The sequence below is a fragment of the Herpailurus yagouaroundi genome, unplaced genomic scaffold (assembly GCF_014898765.1).
Source record: "Herpailurus yagouaroundi ecotype Mexico unplaced genomic scaffold, PumYag 163, whole genome shotgun sequence".
Taxonomy (NCBI): Eukaryota; Metazoa; Chordata; class Mammalia; order Carnivora; family Felidae; genus Herpailurus; species Herpailurus yagouaroundi.
Genome location: NW_024412404.1, coordinates 37,475,670 through 37,493,124, shown reverse-complemented (window position 1 = coordinate 37,493,124; position 17,455 = coordinate 37,475,670). Strand labels below are relative to the sequence as shown.

Genomic DNA, 17,455 nt, shown 5'->3' with positions numbered 1-17,455 from the left:
CACCCCTCCGCTTGTAGCCAGTCAACTCCCCTCCTGCCTTTCCCTCTTCCTCTTCCCGGCAAAGCCGGAGCTGGAGGCAGCGGCCCTGGCCTGTCCTCCCACCCGGCAAGCACATACACCCCGGTGCTGTATACTCTGGCAGCAAATTTTCTCATTGCTGAAAAATCATAAAATGAAGGGAGGTGGTAGTGGAGAAAGCCTAGAGGATTTGATAAGGTGTTAAAGAGATGGGAGCAGAGGTGAGCGAACAAGTTGGAGCGGGAGAAGGTATCTGGCGGGAGGAGAGAGGAAAGGTGCTAGGCCCGTAATTGAAAGTCAGAATGATTGCAGGGGTTTAACAAGACATGTCAAGAGGGCATTCATCACCCAAACAGATGCTGCTGTGAAATGCAGCCTGGCACCGATTATTCCCGTGAAAGGGAACCAGCTCCTTGTCAAGGTGCCTCGTAGATAGGAGAGAAATGGGCCAACACAGAAGGCCACCGACATTAGGACTGGGGAGTTTTGTAGAGAATTAATGGGGTATTAATCCTAGAGGTGGGAGGCTGCCCCTGCTCCTTTGCGAAGCCTCCTCCTCAAGCCTGGGCCTCACTGCCTCTTCTCCACGCCCCCCCCCACCTCCCACCCATCGTCCAGATCCTTCCCTCCCCCAAGGGGATGCTCAGCCTCCAAGGTTCCCAAGGGGCCCCAGCCCTACCTTCTCCTGGCTCCCATCCCCAGGAGCTCTGTGGTTGCAGCTGACGAGAGCTCCCTGTGCCCTGGATCCCGTGGTCCCCCCTCCATTACATTGTCTTGTCACCCACCATCTGTGAGGGCCTGATGGCCACCGGCAGTTTGTCCTCTGAAAGAGTTGGCATGGGCGTCAGCATTTAGAACCAGCATCTACAGCCTCTCAGCTCCACGCGTGGCCTGAGGGCACGTATCTGCTTTGCGCAGCCAGGAGGTCAGGCCATCCCTCTGGGCAAAGCCACCCCATGTCCTCCCCCGGGATCAGCTCAGTGGGCACTGGCTGATGCAGGGACAGCATAAGCAGGTCACACTGAACACACAAGCTTCTCTTCCCAGAGCTCATGAGGCACACTGTGGGTTTCTCTGTTATGGTGTGGTATTTCCTCTGCTGTCACCAATGTCCCCAGTTGCCTTCTGTCAAATTATTTATGTCTCTTCGTTCATTCAGTAAGTATTTACTGAAAACTACCGGATCACCACAGGCCCAGAGATGGATACCATGTGAACACAGGTGAATAAGAAGACAGTCCCTGACCTCATGGAGTGTAAGGTCTAGTGGGGACACCTGACACTAAGCAAATAAACCGCAAAGGGACATAATTGCACCTGTGATGTGCACGGTGGAGGGGAAAAATGAGAGGCTGTCAGGGAAGATAACCAAGTCGTTGGGAGGAGCTGTTTTCATGGGAGTGGTCAGGGGAGGCTTCCTGAGGAGGTGACATTGTAGCTGAGAGCAGAAGAAAAACAAGGAGCCAGGTAACCAAGAGCCAGGGGGAGACATTCCTGGAGCAGAGACAAGCTTGAGCAAAGGCCATAAGCCGGAAAGAGCAGGGCTCATTTGAGGAACGACAGGAACCCAGGAAGGCAGAGCTCATGAGTAAGGGGGAGTTTACTCTGATACAGGGGTATCAGATAAAGACCAGATAAGGTGGGCAGGGGCCTTGTGCTCCCCAGGCAGGAATCTGAACTTGGCCCAGCAGTACTGGGGAGCCACTGAGAGATTTAAACAAAAGAGTGATGGCCAACTTACTATGTACCCCAGTGGCAGTGCCGGGCGCCTGGGGAGAACTTTAGTCCTCCGGAATTTCCATGTCTCCTTCCCGTCCCCATGCTACCCCAAAACTGAGTGAAAATTGTGTGCTTGCTGGGCAGATGCAGCTGAAGACAAGTCTGGTTCTCTTTGTAACCACATGGCTGGCCCACCACCTGCCCCTGTGGAGAAATTCTGGGCTGGCCAGCACAGCTCCCCATCTGCTCAAAGGGCAGGGTCAGCGCAAGGGTCGCCCTCCCTGTCTCTTTCCAAGAAGCTCCAGCAAGGTGTTTGTGGAGCCTGCAGGGGGCGCTGCCTTGAGGGTTCCTGTCTTTCCTCCCCAGGTGTGGATGACCCGCACCAGCACGGGCGAGGTGTTGCCCTGGCCGACTTCAACCGTGATGGAAAAGTGGACATCGTTTACGGGAACTGGAATGGCCCCCACCGGCTCTACCTGCAGATGAGCGCCCACGGGAAGGTCCGGTTTCGGGTAAGAGGAGACCTCTCCCTTCCTCCCTGCCCTCCGCCGGCCAGCACTGTGAGTGGCCCTGGCATATCCTGGGGATACAGCCCTGCCTCCGCCTCCCACCAGGCTGAGAAGAGGCTTATGGCTCTGCAGAACCTCGAGGCAGGAGAGCCACAATGAACGTAGCATCTGGGGGAAGAAGATGGACTCCAGTCTGGTCTCCTAGTGCCTGGAGCAGAAGGGGCCACAGGCAGAGGAGGGGCAGCAGCTTCCCAAGGTGGGCAAGAACAGGTCAATGAAGGCTCTGGAAGGTGGACTTCATTCCTGGATCGACAGCATTTTTCCAGGCGGCTCCTGGAAAACCTGATCTTTTCAAGTTTAAGTTCAGGCTAAGCGTGCAGTGGGGAATAGAGGGACAGGGGAGGCTGAGACTACAGATCTCCCAACAGCTGCCCCCCCCCCCCAACCAAGGACAGTTGGCAGAGGGTGGGCAAGATGACCTCAAATCCCTCTCTGTGCCCCCTCCCTGAGCTGTCAATAGATTGTGGTGCCAAGAATTCTCCAAAGGGGCTGTTTGGTGACAGTGCCACCCACCTGATGAGCTTGAGTTTGGAGCTTTCTCAGGGAGCTTCCATAGGATGGTTGAAACGGGTCTGAGGGAGTCCAGATTGTTCTGGAGGTATCTGGGTCTTGCCAAAATCCTCTGCAAGAGTGAGACAGTTCTAGCATTTGCCTGATGCTTGATTGTCCCAGGGGAGTGTCCAGGAACCTTATGTCTAGGTGGCCACCACAAGCTCCCTCCCCCATAGGCAGCCACCTTGCAATGCTCAGACCCAGCTGCTCTCTCCCTTGAGACCCAGGCTCTCTGGGAAGGAAGAGGGCATACCCTGAACTTGGGCAGTTGATCCTGGATGATTTTCATCTGTATTCAGCTTTTCTTCTAACCCAGCTTCTTTGCCAGGGGTGGTTTTCTCCCCAGGCCATTTGACAGTGTCTGGGGACACTCCTGGTTGTCACAAATGAGACGGGTGCTACTGGGATCTAATGGGTAGAGGACAGGGAGGCTGCTAAATGTCCTATAATGCACAGGACAGCCCCCCAGCACAGAATGATCCAGGCCCAAACATCAGTGTGCTGGGTTTGAGGAACGCTGCTAAGCCTTCTGGTGGCCCTGCTCCAGAGCTCATGGGAGCAATAATAATGATAATAGATGCCCCATTTATCAGGTGCCTTCCATGTGCCAGGAACTGTGCTAAGCGCTTTACATACATTATCTCAAAAGCCCAGGCGTCCAATGGGGCGACCCCAAGGGGGCTATGTAGGTTTCCATTTTTATAGGATCAATAGAATAATAACGAATTAGAGATCCTGAGGTCTCTTTTTTCTCCAGCTCTTAAGGCCCTGTTCAGCCTATCCTGGCCAACTGGCCAGGCTCTTAATCAGCCTCATTACTGCGCTGATGGGGACAGCCTCCCTCCTGGCCTCCCCAGAACAGGCAGCTCGCCAGCTGTCCCAGGCTGGCTTGTTCCCGCAGCAGATGGAAGGGGGGACCTGCATAAGAGGCCAAGGAGCAGGGCCAGGCCAAGGGGCAGAGGGGCACCCCCAGAAACACCGAATGTCCCTTCCCAGCCCTTTCCATGCGGTACCTGAGATTTCGACAGGCTGCTCGAATCTTTAAGGGACAAAACCATCTACAATAGATATTCTTCTCACAAACAAAAGAAACGCATCTTCTATTTCAAAGGAAGTCCCTCACCCAGGACCCTTTTGCTAGGTCCACCAGGCCCTGTCAGCACTTCGAGGCCCAAGCTGGGCTCTCCTGGGCTTAGGGTCTCCCCGTGAGCCCTGGACAGGTATATCTGATACTGCAAACCCCAAAGCAAATGTCTCAAAAATATTGAAAGACTTCCAAGAAAAAACATAAGATAACAGCAAAACCACAGCTAAAAGCCACCTCTGCCACATTCCGTGAGACTGATAGCGTGAGCGAGGCCAGTACAGATCGCCAGGGATCTATTTCATGCCCACTGTGTGCCAAGCATTTTATATGCAGTCCTCACAGGCTGAGCTGCTATTCCTAGCCCCATGTTCCTAATGAAGAAAGTGAGACCTGAGAGGTTAATAACTTTCCTGAGATCACACAGCTACTCAGCAGAGAAGCCTGGATTCAAATGCACAGCACCTTCCAAGGTCCCCCCAACCCCCCAGCTTCTGACTCTCCTGCAGAGGAGGAAGGGCATAGCATCTGGAGTCAGAAGCCCTGGCTCCCACCCCATCATTAGCTATGACCATGGGCGATTTCCCTCCTGCCCCAGGACTCCATCATCTCACCTGTAAAATGGGAATACTAATGTCTGCCCTTTCTCAAGTGCCTGATGGGAGGGCTACGTGTGACCCTGCCTGGGGAACAGCCAAGTGCTTCACTGGTGTGAATCAGGACTGTTCCTCTTACCTCCTTGTCCTGCTATAAGCAGCCCGAGTTCTGTGTGGCCCTGAGTGCAGCCACCACGGGTCCCTTCTGGGGGAGGTGAGACAGGAGGTGTTAGGTCAGCTGTCTTTTCTCCTGGATTGCATCCACACGCATATGCAGTGTGGGGAGTCGGCCTGCTGCTCATCTGCCCTGTCCCACTCATCTGTCCGCTGACCTCTGTGGCCTTCTCTCCTCCCAGGATATCGCCTCGCCCAAGTTCTCCATGCCGTCCCCTGTCCGCACAGTCATCGCCGCCGACTTTGACAATGACCAGGAGCTGGAGATCTTCTTCAACAACTTCGCCCACCGCAGCTCCTCAGCCAACCGCCTCTTCCGGTACACACTTCAGCCTGGCCGGGGGCCTCGCGCTCTTGCCGGCTGGGAGCTGGGGAGGAAGGTGTAGGACTCAGTGGGTAGTTCCCAGGGCTGAGGCAGGGGAAGGTCCCCTGATGAAGAAACAGAGGAGGGAAGGAAGGATTGAGAGAGAAGCTGTGCGATGGAGGGCAGATCCTGGGCAGAAGCTGGTGTCCTGCTGTTGTGGGGTAAATGGTCAGAGACATGGCCCAAAGCGTGTCCAGAAGCCAAGCTCTATGGGAGAGAAATCCACACACCCACAAAAAGGAGTTACAGAGTCAGATTTGTTTGGGTGCACCTGTGGGTAAGCAAAGACAGGCAGGTTTACTGGCTGCAGGACTTCTCAGAGCCTTTAACATGACCATGAGTGTTTTTATTTTCTGAAAGGTAGATGGAGTATTCCAAATAGATTTGACCACAGGACACTTCTTTCAAAGATTTTCCTCTTGGGACTAGTGCTCTGCAAAACGTGCCTTGGGAAATGCTAGATGAGACAATTCATGGTAGACAAGTTAAAGGGAGTGACAGAATGGAAGAAATCTGTTAAGGATCTGCATCTGGGGAGGAAAGGTTGGATGTTCAGAGGCAATACTTCTCTAAGAGGGGTCCGGGACCACTGTCATCAGAATCACCTGAGTGCTTATTTAAAGTACAGAATCCCAGGGCCCACCCAGCTTTCCTGAATCAGAATCTCCAGAGGTAAGGCCCAGGAATCTCTATTTTTAACACTGGGCATCCATCAGGTGATTCCTATCACACTAAAGTTTGAGAACTGCTGTTGGGGAATCTCAGGACCCATGTGACCTGAGGGCAGCCCTGTTCCTGGCCTAAAACATGCTAATGGGGCTCAGGACCAGGTGGGGAGAGGAGGCAGGTGGGGCAGGGGGCTTTGGATTCAGGAAATGGGCCCGATCACCTGTTGGCTCCCCAAGGCCCCCATCGCCCCCATCCCCTACCCCAGGGGGGCCCTAACTATTAATAAAAGGCAAGAGCTGTGACTAAGCATGTTTTTAAATATAATTATTAACAAAGCATCAATCCTGACTGGATGTAATCACCCCCCGAAGGCACTAGATTTACTAATTAGGTGCCTTGCAAAAAGCTTATTCACAACTTCCAGATTAATTGCGGAAGATCAATTGCTCGTTAACAGAGACACCACTTTCCTTCTCTGGCTAATAAAGTGTCACTCGCCAGGGCCCCTAAGCAGCAGGGGGTCTAGTGCTCTCATCCCTGTGGCCCCAGAACCCAGGCGCCTCCCCTGTCTGCCTGCCTGTCACACCACCCAGCCTCCTTCTGACCACCCCGAGGGCGGGCTGGCCCAGAGCTGCCATGGATGAAGACAGTGTCATCACATAGTGGCCCCACGGGTTAGTGTGTTTGCCTCCACGCAGCAGCCGTGGAAGCCACTTCCGAGGTCCGTGGCTGTGCTCCAAGTCCCGGTGGCAGATGGCTGGGTCCTGAGCACACAGCCAACAGTGTGAGGGGCTATAGCTCGGGCCACCACTCAGCCGGCCACTCGGGAAGTTTAGCCCCAACCTGTCCCTGTTGCTGAACAGAACGTGGCAGGCTCCTTGTAGGAGACACTGGGGACCCAAAACCTCAGTGGGTTTGAGCTTGCAATCTTTCAATGAAGAGGAGAGTAACCAGGGAATTCGTCACCCACACCAGATGCTTGCTGAGTGCAAGGGGGTCCTGTTAATGGTGGGACAGCAGGCAAGCAGGGACTCTCCCAGGCCAGCCGGGATATGTGTGGTCACACCAGACGTGCCTCTGATCTGTTCTCATCACCCCTGGACCGCACCTCATCTCTCTCAAGGGGATTCCTGCATCCGCCTTCAGCAGGTGTCTGTGTCTAGTCCTCCGGAGCAAGCTGTTGCAAATGCAGATCTAGCCACACCTTCTTCTGCTTAAAACCTCTTAGAGGCTCCCCATTGCCTTCTCTTTGGCTCATCCCACACTTCCCGGCTTTGTCCCCACTCTCCGCTTCCCCGTTCACAACTGAGCTCCAGAACCTGCCAGCTTTGTTCACTTCTGGGCCGTGCCAGGCCTGGACCCTCGTGCTGCCCACCCACTCTGCGCCTTGCTCCTCCCTCTTCGTCTCAATGACACATACTTACTCATCCTTCTGGTCTCAGCTTAGTTGGCCCTTCCCCCAGGAAGCCTGTCCTCGTTACCTAAAACTGGGTGAGCTTGTCGAGCGCTGCCCTCCCCACAGCCCCCCTACCTGTGGGCCTTCAGCACGCTGCATGAGACCCCCCGTCGTCGTGGCCCCTGAGCTCCATCCTTCCTGATGTACACCACAGCCACAGGGCCCAGCGCAGCGGACGGCACGCGGAAGTCACTGCAAAAGAATTTGTTTAGTGAATACACAAATACAGCGGAACTTATCCTCGGGAACCCTTGAGTGCATTGTCACCTGAACCAAGGGATGTCTCTGCCCAGCCGCGAAGAGTCTGCGGGACACAGGTGGTCAAAGGGACCGTGGTTGCTGGCAGTGAGGCATACACACCTCCAGCAGGTGCACAGACGCCCAAGTGCAACCAGGCACGCCGCCCTCGGCCCACGCCACACACATGGATGTGCTCAGCACAGATGCCCCGTGTGGTGGACGGAGGGTTCTTCCGGGGCAGCTACTCAATGCTGCAGACCCCTTGCAGTTCTGCACCACCCCCCACCACCACCACAGGCTCCAGCTCAGGGGACCCCTGCCCCCTTCTGAAAGTACTAGCCACCTCTCAGCCCTCTGATGACTCTCTGTGAGGGGCAGACAAGAGCCACCTTCAGTGTTTCGGGGAGAGCGATCACGTCCCTCCCAGCCCTGTCTCCCCCCAGCACTGCTCCACACATCCAGAGCACCCAAGGCTGTGAGACTCTAATGAGAGAAAAATCGGAGGAGAGCTCACCACCGTCATCAGCATTCAGCTCAGTGTGGAGAAAGAGCAGGACACTCACAGTGGGCTTTTCTGAAGCAAATATTACCGTGATTCAGAGCTTAAAATAGACAGAACCCCTGCAGCCCAAGGGGAGCCCTTTCCTCCCTTTTTGCCACTGGACTTCATCCCTGTGTCCCACAGACGTGCGCCCAGAGCTTTCTGCAAGCCATGCGCTGTGTTAGGTGCTGTGGGAGATGCAAGAATGAGTAACACGTGGTCCCGGCCTGCAAAGACTTGCAGTCTAACTAGGAGATAAGACGCATCCATTCAGAGCTTTAGCACAAGGCAGAAAGTGATAAAGGCCAAGCAGGAAGGCATTGCTTCCAGCAGGACTATCAGGGAGGGCTTGGAGGAGGCGGCGTTTGAGTGGTTTCAATCCTGGGCACACCCAGAACTTGGAAACCTGGGGCCACTGGAAGGAAAGTGAAGGTCAGTTGAAGGTAGCTGCTTCCCTGCCCCTTCTCCATCCATCAGCTGCCCTTCCCCAGTCTGTCTATAATTCATCCATTAGAGAGAGAAAAATCAATATTTACCAATGTAAATTAAAACCCAAGAAGGGGACAGACAGGGTGTAGGCAAGCTCTGTGAACAGAGAGCGGCTCCGTAGACATCCAGGCCGTGGCTGATGCACAGGGTGCCTGGGGATGTTCAGGGGACAGAGGATGGAGTGAGGGGGCCTCTGGATTCAGGGGGCCCACGGGTTCCTGGCCGGCATGCTGCTAATCCGGGAACGACCTGTCTCCTCTCCTGCAGTGTCATCCGCAGGGAACACGGCGACCCTCTCATCGAGGAGCTCAATCCTGGCGATGCCTTGGAGCCTGAGGGTCGGGGCACAGGTGAGGGCACCTGAGGGCTCAGGCCCGCACTCCTCTGTCTCAGCACCGCCTGTACGCCAGGGTGAGGGCAGGAGGGGTGGGGCAGCCAACTCCACAGCACTGGACTCCTCCTTCCCTGCCGTTCTGGAGGTCTTCACCCTGAGGGAGGGTTGAGCCCCTGGGAGCGCCAGGCCAGAAGCAGAGGAGGCGATGACCTATACTTCCAGTCTCGGGGCTGCTGGGGGCGGGGGTCTGGGAATCAGGGGCGGGGTGGGGGGCGGGTAGGCAGTAGCTTCCCTGGCAATGCCTTGCCGGTGACGCGGTGGCGGGGGGCGGGGGGGGGGGGATGGAAAGGAGAGGCTGCGGGTCCTGCGGTCTGACCCCTCCCCTCTTGGCATTCAGCCTGGTGTCCGAGAAAGAGCACTGGATCAGGAGTCCCAAGACCTGGTCCTGCCATTGCCTCATTTGTGGTCTTGGAAGTTGTTTCATCTTCTGGGTCCTGATCTGCACCACCCATAGAAGGGATAACTACGCCTGCCCTCCTCACCTCTCTGGGTTGTAGCGAGGACCAAAGGAGACCATGCATATGCAAACACGATACATTGACAAAAACTGAAAATGCAAAGGCCGCGTGTAATAGATCAGGAAGAAGTTCTCATGGTCTGAGCAATTTGCATGCATGCCATGCACAAGTTCAGGGAAGGGAAAGGGAGCCCTCTTCATGATTTCCTGCCATGAGCCAACTGTTGGGAAGCAGAGATGGGCTTCCACCCTGTCTACCTGCCCCAGCACTGTGCTCTCTGCCTCCCACCCTCTGGCACATGCACCACAACGTGGTACTGACTGGGAGCCCCTCTCCCGCTTGGGTCTCCTGGCCGATGGCCAGAGCGAAATCTGCCTTATTACAGGGGGTGTGGTGACAGACTTCGATGGAGATGGGATGCTGGACCTCATCTTGTCCCATGGGGAGTCCATGGCTCAGCCGCTGTCCGTCTTCCGGGGGAACCAGGTGTGCATGGACCCCGGGACCTGTAGAGCCCAGCCTAGTGTCTCCCCTGGGTCTAGGGTGATAGAGGGCAGAGGCGCCCGGGATGCTTCCTTGCCCAGCGTGGTGGGAAATGGACACCCAGGAAATAAATTCCCAGCCACATAGCAAACCTCCAAGGGCTGCCTTCTCCTGGGAGAAGCCCTTTGTCCCTCTGCCTTCCACTGGCACTTTTGCTCCAGAAACTGCTTTCCCCAAGTCTGTTAGCTTTTCCCTCGTTTTTTCAGTGCCTCTCTTTCCAAACTTCAGCCAGTCTGTCTGCCTTGTTCACCTTCTCTGCCGGCTTCCTCCTCTCTTCCCTCTGCACGTTTTCTTCTCTTCCTCCCTCCCTGGCCCCCCCCCCCCACCCCTGATACTGGCCTGCCTCCTCCCACCCTGCAGGGCTTCAGCAACAACTGGCTGCGTGTGGTGCCTCGGACCCGGTTCGGGGCCTTCGCCAGGGGAGCTAAGGTTGTGCTCTATACCAAGAAGAGCGGGGCCCACCTGAGGATTATCGACGGTGGTTCAGGCTACCTGTGTGAGATGGAGCCCGTGGCACACTTTGGCTTAGGTGAGTCAGGGCTCGGGGAGGGGCAGGCAGCGAGCTGCTGTGCTTGGTCAGTGGGGTCCCGGGACTGCGCCCCAAAGCATGCTTGGTAACGAGGACTCACGGCCCGAGCACCTGCCGCGTGCAGAGTAGTCCAGGTACCGTGACCGCCGTGGTGGACACCAGCCATGCAGGCGGCCCTGCTAGGAGATGAACCTGAGCCCAGAAGGAAGGTTTTCATGCCCCTCCTCGTGCCCCTCCCCTTGCAGGGGTCCCCACTGCAGTCCTCTGTTGAATGAGTTCGCCTTGGGGTCAGAGTATTTAATCCTCCCTTTGTCCAAGGCTGGGGCCTCGTTCAGACATTGTACCAAACTTGTCCAAACCAGCTGTTTCCCTGGCCTCCTGGGAAGCGGCTTGGTGATTAAAGCCTCATCAAACCCCTGGTGACTTCCCTTAGCTAGGAGCTTGGAGAAGCCATGCATTCTCGGGGGGAGTGACATCACCCTCAAGGGGGTAAAAATTGGTTCTTGTCTGGGGGAAGGGGAGCAAAAAAATCCTACTCTTTTTTATATGTATAAAGGCACAGATATACATACAGTACATAAACAGCTCTACAGTACGTCTGTGTTATTAATGAGATATCACTACACACCTATCAGAACAGCTAAAAAAACAACAACAACAAAAAAATAGTGACAATACCAAAAGCTGGCAAGGATGCAGAGAAACTCAATCCCTCATACATTGTTGGTGGGAATGTAAAAAGGTACAGCAACTCTGCAGAATAGTTTGGTGGTTTCTTTAAAAATAAAAAACTAGAGGCGCCTGGGTGGCTCAGTTGGTTAAGCGTCCAGCTTCGGCTCAGATCATGATCTCAGGGTTTATGGGTTCGAGCCCCGCATCTGGCTCTGTGCTGACAGCTCAGAGCCTGGAGTCTGCTTCGGATTCTGTGTCTTCCTGTCTCTCTGCCCCTCCCCCACTTGCACTCTTGTCTCTCTCTCTCTCTCTCTCTCTCTCTCTCTCTCTCTCTCTCCCACAAAAAAATAAACGTTCAAAAAATTTTTAAAAAACTAAACTAAACATACAACTACTATAAAACCCAGCAATTGCACTCCTAGGTATTTATCCCAGACAAATGAAAACTTATGTCCACATAAAAACCTATACAAGATTGTTCATAGTAGCTTTAGCAGTAATAGCCCATACTGGAAACACCCTAGGTGTCCTGTGATAGATTACTGGTTCATCAAGCTGTTGTCCATCCACACCAGGGAATAGTACTCAGCAATAAAAAGGATTAAACTATTGATACACGTAGCAACTTGGATAGCTCTCGAGGGCATTATGGTCAGGGCGGGGGAGGCCAATCTCATAAAGTCACATACTGTTGATTCCATTTATATAATATTCTCGAAATGACAAAATTACAGAGACAGGAAATAGAGTGGCGGTTGCCAGGGGTGGGTGTGACCATAAAGGGACAGCCTGAGGGAGGTCTTTGGGGTGATAGAGCAGTTCTGTATCTTGATTGTGGGGGTGGCTGCACAAACCTACACATGTGAGAAAATGACATAAAGCCGTACACACGCACGCACACATGCACATGATCAATGTCCACTTCCCGGTTTGGGTATTATGCTGTAGTTGCATAAGCTCTAACCATCAAGGGAAACTGGGTGATGGGTACACAGGGCCTTTCTGTACTATCTTTGCAAATTCCTGTGGATCTATAATCATTTCAACATAAAACGTTTTTAAAGAAATGCATTGGGGAGGGAATTGGTGCGGGGGGCGGTCTAAAAAGAGAGGAAGGGGGAAGGGCAATCATAGAAAAAATGTTGAGGAATCACGAGTGTCCTTACTAAGACACCATGGCGAAGAAAGCATTTGAGTCAAATATACCTGGGCTCAAGATCAGACACCCTCCCCTGCGTGTTAGCACCTTATGGGGTGATATAATACTAACATAAAAAGAGCAGGCAATATGGTCTGAAATTAACGTATATGTTAATATTATACACACATCATATGGGCATAGAAGAAAACTGAAAGAACATGCAAAAAGTGTGAGCAGTGACTCTGAGTGGATTAACATGGTAACTCTTACCCATCCAGGTGGCACTTTACTCCTATTACTGAATTTCATCCTCACGACCACCCTGTGACGCGGGCACTATTTATCCCCACTTTACAAATAGGAAAACTGAAGATCATGGCAATTAAGAAACCTGCCCAAGGTCACATGACAGATCAGTGGCAGAGCTGAGACTCAAATCCAGATCTGCCCAACCGTGTGATTTTTATTTTCTTCCATATGTTTTGTGTGCGTGTGTTCCAATTTTTATAGGAGCACATAATATTTTTGCAGTCTGAAAAAGGAGCATAAATGTTGAGGGGGCCCGGGGCCTGGTTATGTGAGCATGTTCTTGGCCTGTTTCACCCTGGATGGGTCGGCTGGCTGTTGAAGCATTTGTCACTTTTAAGGTAGCCATTTGCGATGCTGGCCAAGTACGAGATGACTTTTAAATATGTTGTCCTCCGACGAAACAGCAGTAGCCGACAGTCATTGAGCGCTTAGTGTATACCAGGCACTGGACTTAAGTGCCTTGCATAAGATACCTCACTCAGTTTTTAACCACAACCCAATAAATCGTAACCCCATTCCACAGGTCAGAAAACTGAGAGGCTGAGAGTGGTGCCCCAAATCACATCTCCAGAAAGTAGAGAGGGCTGGATTTGGACCCCGACTCCTTGAACAGCACTGTCTGAATTCTTGACCTCTGTGACTTAACTGCTTGGCCTCCCATAGCTGCTGTGTGTGGAGCCAGCCAAGGTCCTCCGCTCTGCCTCTTTCTTCCTGGACATCCATGTCCCCTCATTACCAGGTGACCCGTGTAAGGCCATCCAGTCACCAAGATAATGCCGTGGTATCACAGGTGGGATGTTTATCCAGGCATCTGGCTGGATGTCAACGCCCCAGCCCACTGTGTATAGATCAGGAAATTGAGGTTCCACAGAGCAAATCCATGGTAAGGATGGGACTGGGGCTGAGGTTCTCCCTCCTCACATCCTGTGGGCTGCCTGTGCTGTTTTTTTGTTTGTTTGTTTGTTTTCAACGTTTATTTATTTTTGGGATAGAGAGAGACAGAGCATGAACGGGGGAGGGGCAGAGAGAGAGGGAGACACAGAATGGGAAACAGGCTCCAGGCTCTGAGCCATCAGCCCAGAGACTGACGCAGGGCTCGAACTCATGGACCGCGAGATTGTGACCTGGCTGAAGTCGGACGCTTAACCGACTGCACCACCCAGGCGCCCCTGCCTGTGCTGTTTTAAGACGTTTTTGTGGGCCTCGCTGGGTCTCCTCTCCAGCCAGTATCTGCCCTTGACAAGAGCACAGACCTGCTTTTTCAACCGGGCAGCCTCAGCTGAGTCATGTGCGGGGACCACGGGCACCCAGGAGCCTCCATGCCTCTCCACAATGTCTGCCTCCCACGCTCGGGATAACACGCCGCTGCACCTGGTTCAGAGCCTCTCCTTGATATTTTGCAAGGCTGGGGGGTTTATTCTGGCTCCGAACTCTGGCCCAAACAGCTCGACGGGTCCCCTTGTAGGCTCCTCTCTTGCCAGGATCCACTCCCAGAGAGCCACTGAAGGAAGGCTGCTCTTGGGGACCTGTCCCTGTAGCTCACTCTTGAGCCTGGCAGTGAGACTGAGGCGACCGAGCAGGAAGCAGCGCCAGGAGCAGGTGGACTCTATCCCCACAGCTCCAGGGCCCCCAGTCCAGGAGGGTCTCCTTCATGGATCCAGCATAGCACAAGCCTTCCTGGCTGATGGAGGGGCAGCGATGGGGTGGGAAGAGAGGGAGCCAAGAGGAAAGGCCAGATGGAAGGAAGGATTGAGGAAAGCGAGGACCGGGACCACAGACAGGCAGTGGGCTGGGGAAACCGAGAGACCCAGAGAGGCCTGGGAAAGAGACAGATGAGACAAAGAAGAAATACCCGTGCCCTCCAGGCTCACAGCCCAGGGAAAAAGGCAGATGGACACAGGGATTCTGGTGCAAGGTAGATCTGGATGGGCTGTGCGAGGACCAGCATGGGAGAACTTCGTTCTGCTTCCCAAGGACATGGGCCTAGCACGAGGTCTAGCAGGATGGCGGGAATTTAGAAGGCACGGTGGGCGGCTGATGAGAGCACTCCAGGGGCTAGCCTGGCTTGAACACAGACCCAGAGATGGGAGTGTTCAGTGTGCCCACGACGGGAATGGTCTGGTAGGAGCGGGGCCTAGAGAGGGAGGCCAAAGCCCAACTGGGGGGCGGGGGGAACCAAGAACCAGGCTGGAGGGGGACAGGCGGATCAAAGCTCCCCCGAGCAAGCCAAGGCCAGGCCGTGCCATGCAAAGAGAGAGCGGCCAGGAGCTGGGGAGCCCCAGCAGGGGTGGTGTCCTACACCAGGAGCCCTGCAGGGAGGGCAATGCTTGAGTTGTTCTTAGGAGGATTTAATATTTTTTCCTGATGGTAAGAACAATGCATATTGATTATCGGAAAATTGGAAATTATAGCATGATTAAAAAGAAAGGAAAAATAACCCAAAAGCTCAACATTTTGTTTTGAATACTAAGCAAAAGGTTAACGTTCCTCCCTTCACCCTCTCCCGGTACCATTTGATCCATTTAGTCAATACTTATTTACTGAGCCATCTACTATGTGCCAAACACTAACGAGACAAAGATCCTTGCCATGGGTGATCTTAATTCTAGTGGAAGCAGAAGAAACATATAAACATAATAACTAGGTAAACATATAAACTGTTAGAAGATGTTAAGTGCTGTGAAAAAAGCACATGCAGAACAGGGTAAGGGGATCGGGAATGTGGAGGGGGAGGGGTGGGGTCACCTGCTCCCGGCTCCCCGCTTTTCTATGTGCTTTTACCACATGCGCTGTGCCTAGGAGCATATTTATAGATAAATACTCCTTGGGAGTTTTTGTTAACAAAAATGATGATACTCTTCCATTATTCCCAAACTTGCTTTTTTTCCCCCCCCTTAACAACATAACCTGGACGCCATTTTCGGGCTGCACAGCTCTCCTTTGTTTTCCAAACTCTGTGCCGCACGGTATGTCGCCGTGTGGCGGCATTCATAATTTGTGGAGCGAGTCTCCTATTGACGGGCAGTATGATGGTCTCCAGTCCTGAGCAGTTTGTTTTGTGGCGCCTGGGGTGAGAAGGGGCATGTCCAGAACACGAACGCAAGAAAGGCCTGCCCTGTCCGTCCAGTCACTGAGGCCCAGATGTGGGGCCCCTGGCTGTCCCCGGGAGGGGGAGGCCTCTAAAGGGAAGAGGGCCCAAGGAAACCCCCCTTCCAGCACTCACGGTGCTCCCGCTCACCCCAACCGACCCTGCTCCCTCCCTCCCTTTGTGAATCATCCTCTGCCTCCCCCTGACTTTGCAGCAAGGTTCGGGGGAGAGTGCGTGGACAAGTACGTGGGCATGCACGTGTGCTCCTCGGCACGCCTATGTCTTGCTCATCCCTGCACTGAGCCTTGGTCAGGGGACTAGCTTCTCAGACCCTCGTGTACCCTCTCCACTCCCGAGGGTCTGGGCTGCATCGCATCACCACGCAGTAAAAACTCACAGACCTCCCTGGATGGCTGTTTTGTTCTCTGGGGCTCCCAGGGGGCCCATTCTGGTGTGCTGTCGGCTCCCATCCTACCCACCCCTGCTCAGGGGAGCCCCTGGCCTTGTTTCACCTCCCTTCTGCACCCTGCCCTGGCCTTGCCCTACTCCTTCTGGCCAGCTGGCCAGCCAGGCTCATAAAGAAGAATTTATGCTCATGGCCTTTGTGGGGTGGCCCACTGCGCACTGTTTGCTCTGCACCTGCATCCTAGCCGCCCCCCTGCGCCCCCCGCCCTGCGCACCCACCCTACATATCCCCTACCCTGGCTGTCCGATTCCTGGTTTGCAGAGGGCTGAGGCCACTCACCCAAACCCAGAAAATGAAAACAAGCACCTACAGTCTACTTGCCCCAGCCAGCCCCCATCGGAGGCTCACCCGCTGCCCAGCCCACCCCAGGCATTGACGGTACCCCTGCCCCCGCCCCCACACACACACACCACCTTTCTTTAAGTGAATTGTTTTCGAGTGACTCAGAGCAGCCTCCGAGCCTGCTGGTGCTCATTTAGGGAAGGAAAATTCAGTGGCCCACATAAAAATTGCTTTATTAAAGTGCAAAAATATTCCACCAACTGTATTCCCACCATCTGTTTTGCTGGTAATTCTGAAAAGCGCAATTCTCTGAGCCTCCTTGGCCTCTGTCCTTTAGAAGCTGCCAGAGGTGACTCCCTTCTGCTCTTGACCTCCCAGCTGTGCTGGTTATGGGGCCTCCTCTGCCTGCAGCCCCACTCCCTGACACACAGGCCTGGCACACAGACTGCTTAAAAGCTGCCCTTGTGCAGTGCCTGGAATGACCTGGGATGTCTGGCAACTTGAGAGGGAACAGTCGGGGGACAGGAGTCTGGGTTCCAATCGTAGCTCAGGCACCTGTGAGTCACTTCACCTTGCCAATGTCTACACCTGGAGAGCGGTGATAGAACGCCCACCTTGCAGAGTCGTCTGGAGGGTTCAGATCAGCCTCACACATGAAAGTTCCAAAGTCTCTCCCCATCTCCCCCCGCCCCAACCTGCCAGTACGTTTTCCACACTCTGCTTCCCCCACCTGGAACTTCTCCCTACTCTTCAAATACACATGACCTTACCATACCTCTGTACCATGCCGCACCATCTGTCTGGACTGCCCCTTCCTTCCCTCCTCTGCCTCACAAACTCCTACTCCTCCTGCAACACCCAAATGGAATGACTTTTAACACCCGCCTCTCTCACCAAGTGGCACCAATGCTATGGCTGCACGTTCCCAGTTCATTATAACATCATCACTATGTTCATTGCCTCCACGGGATGCAGCTCCCACAGGATGGGACCTGGGTCCATCTCCTTCCTGTTAAATCCCAGATCCCTGCAGGACACTTGGCCCGTGGTAGGGCTGGGCGTCGGGGCCAAGTGAGCAGTAGAGCAAGGGCAAAGCAGATAT

General features: G+C 54.0%; 1 protein-coding gene across 7 annotated transcripts in view; it reads left to right on the top strand.

Moving 5' to 3' along the window:
- The window catches only part of CRTAC1 (cartilage acidic protein 1), a 157,934-nt gene that overhangs the window by 113,457 nt on the left and 27,022 nt on the right, over positions 1-17,455 (top strand). For all 7 annotated transcript variants that reach the window (XM_040486083.1, XM_040486077.1, XM_040486078.1 and 4 more), the window contains exons 7-11: positions 2,104-2,249; positions 4,895-5,031; positions 8,739-8,821; positions 9,709-9,809; positions 10,227-10,395. In XM_040486083.1, the coding sequence (XP_040342017.1) occupies positions 2,104-2,249; positions 4,895-5,031; positions 8,739-8,821; positions 9,709-9,809; positions 10,227-10,395 (636 nt within the window). The remainder of the gene's footprint in view (positions 1-2,103; positions 2,250-4,894; positions 5,032-8,738; positions 8,822-9,708; positions 9,810-10,226; positions 10,396-17,455) is intronic.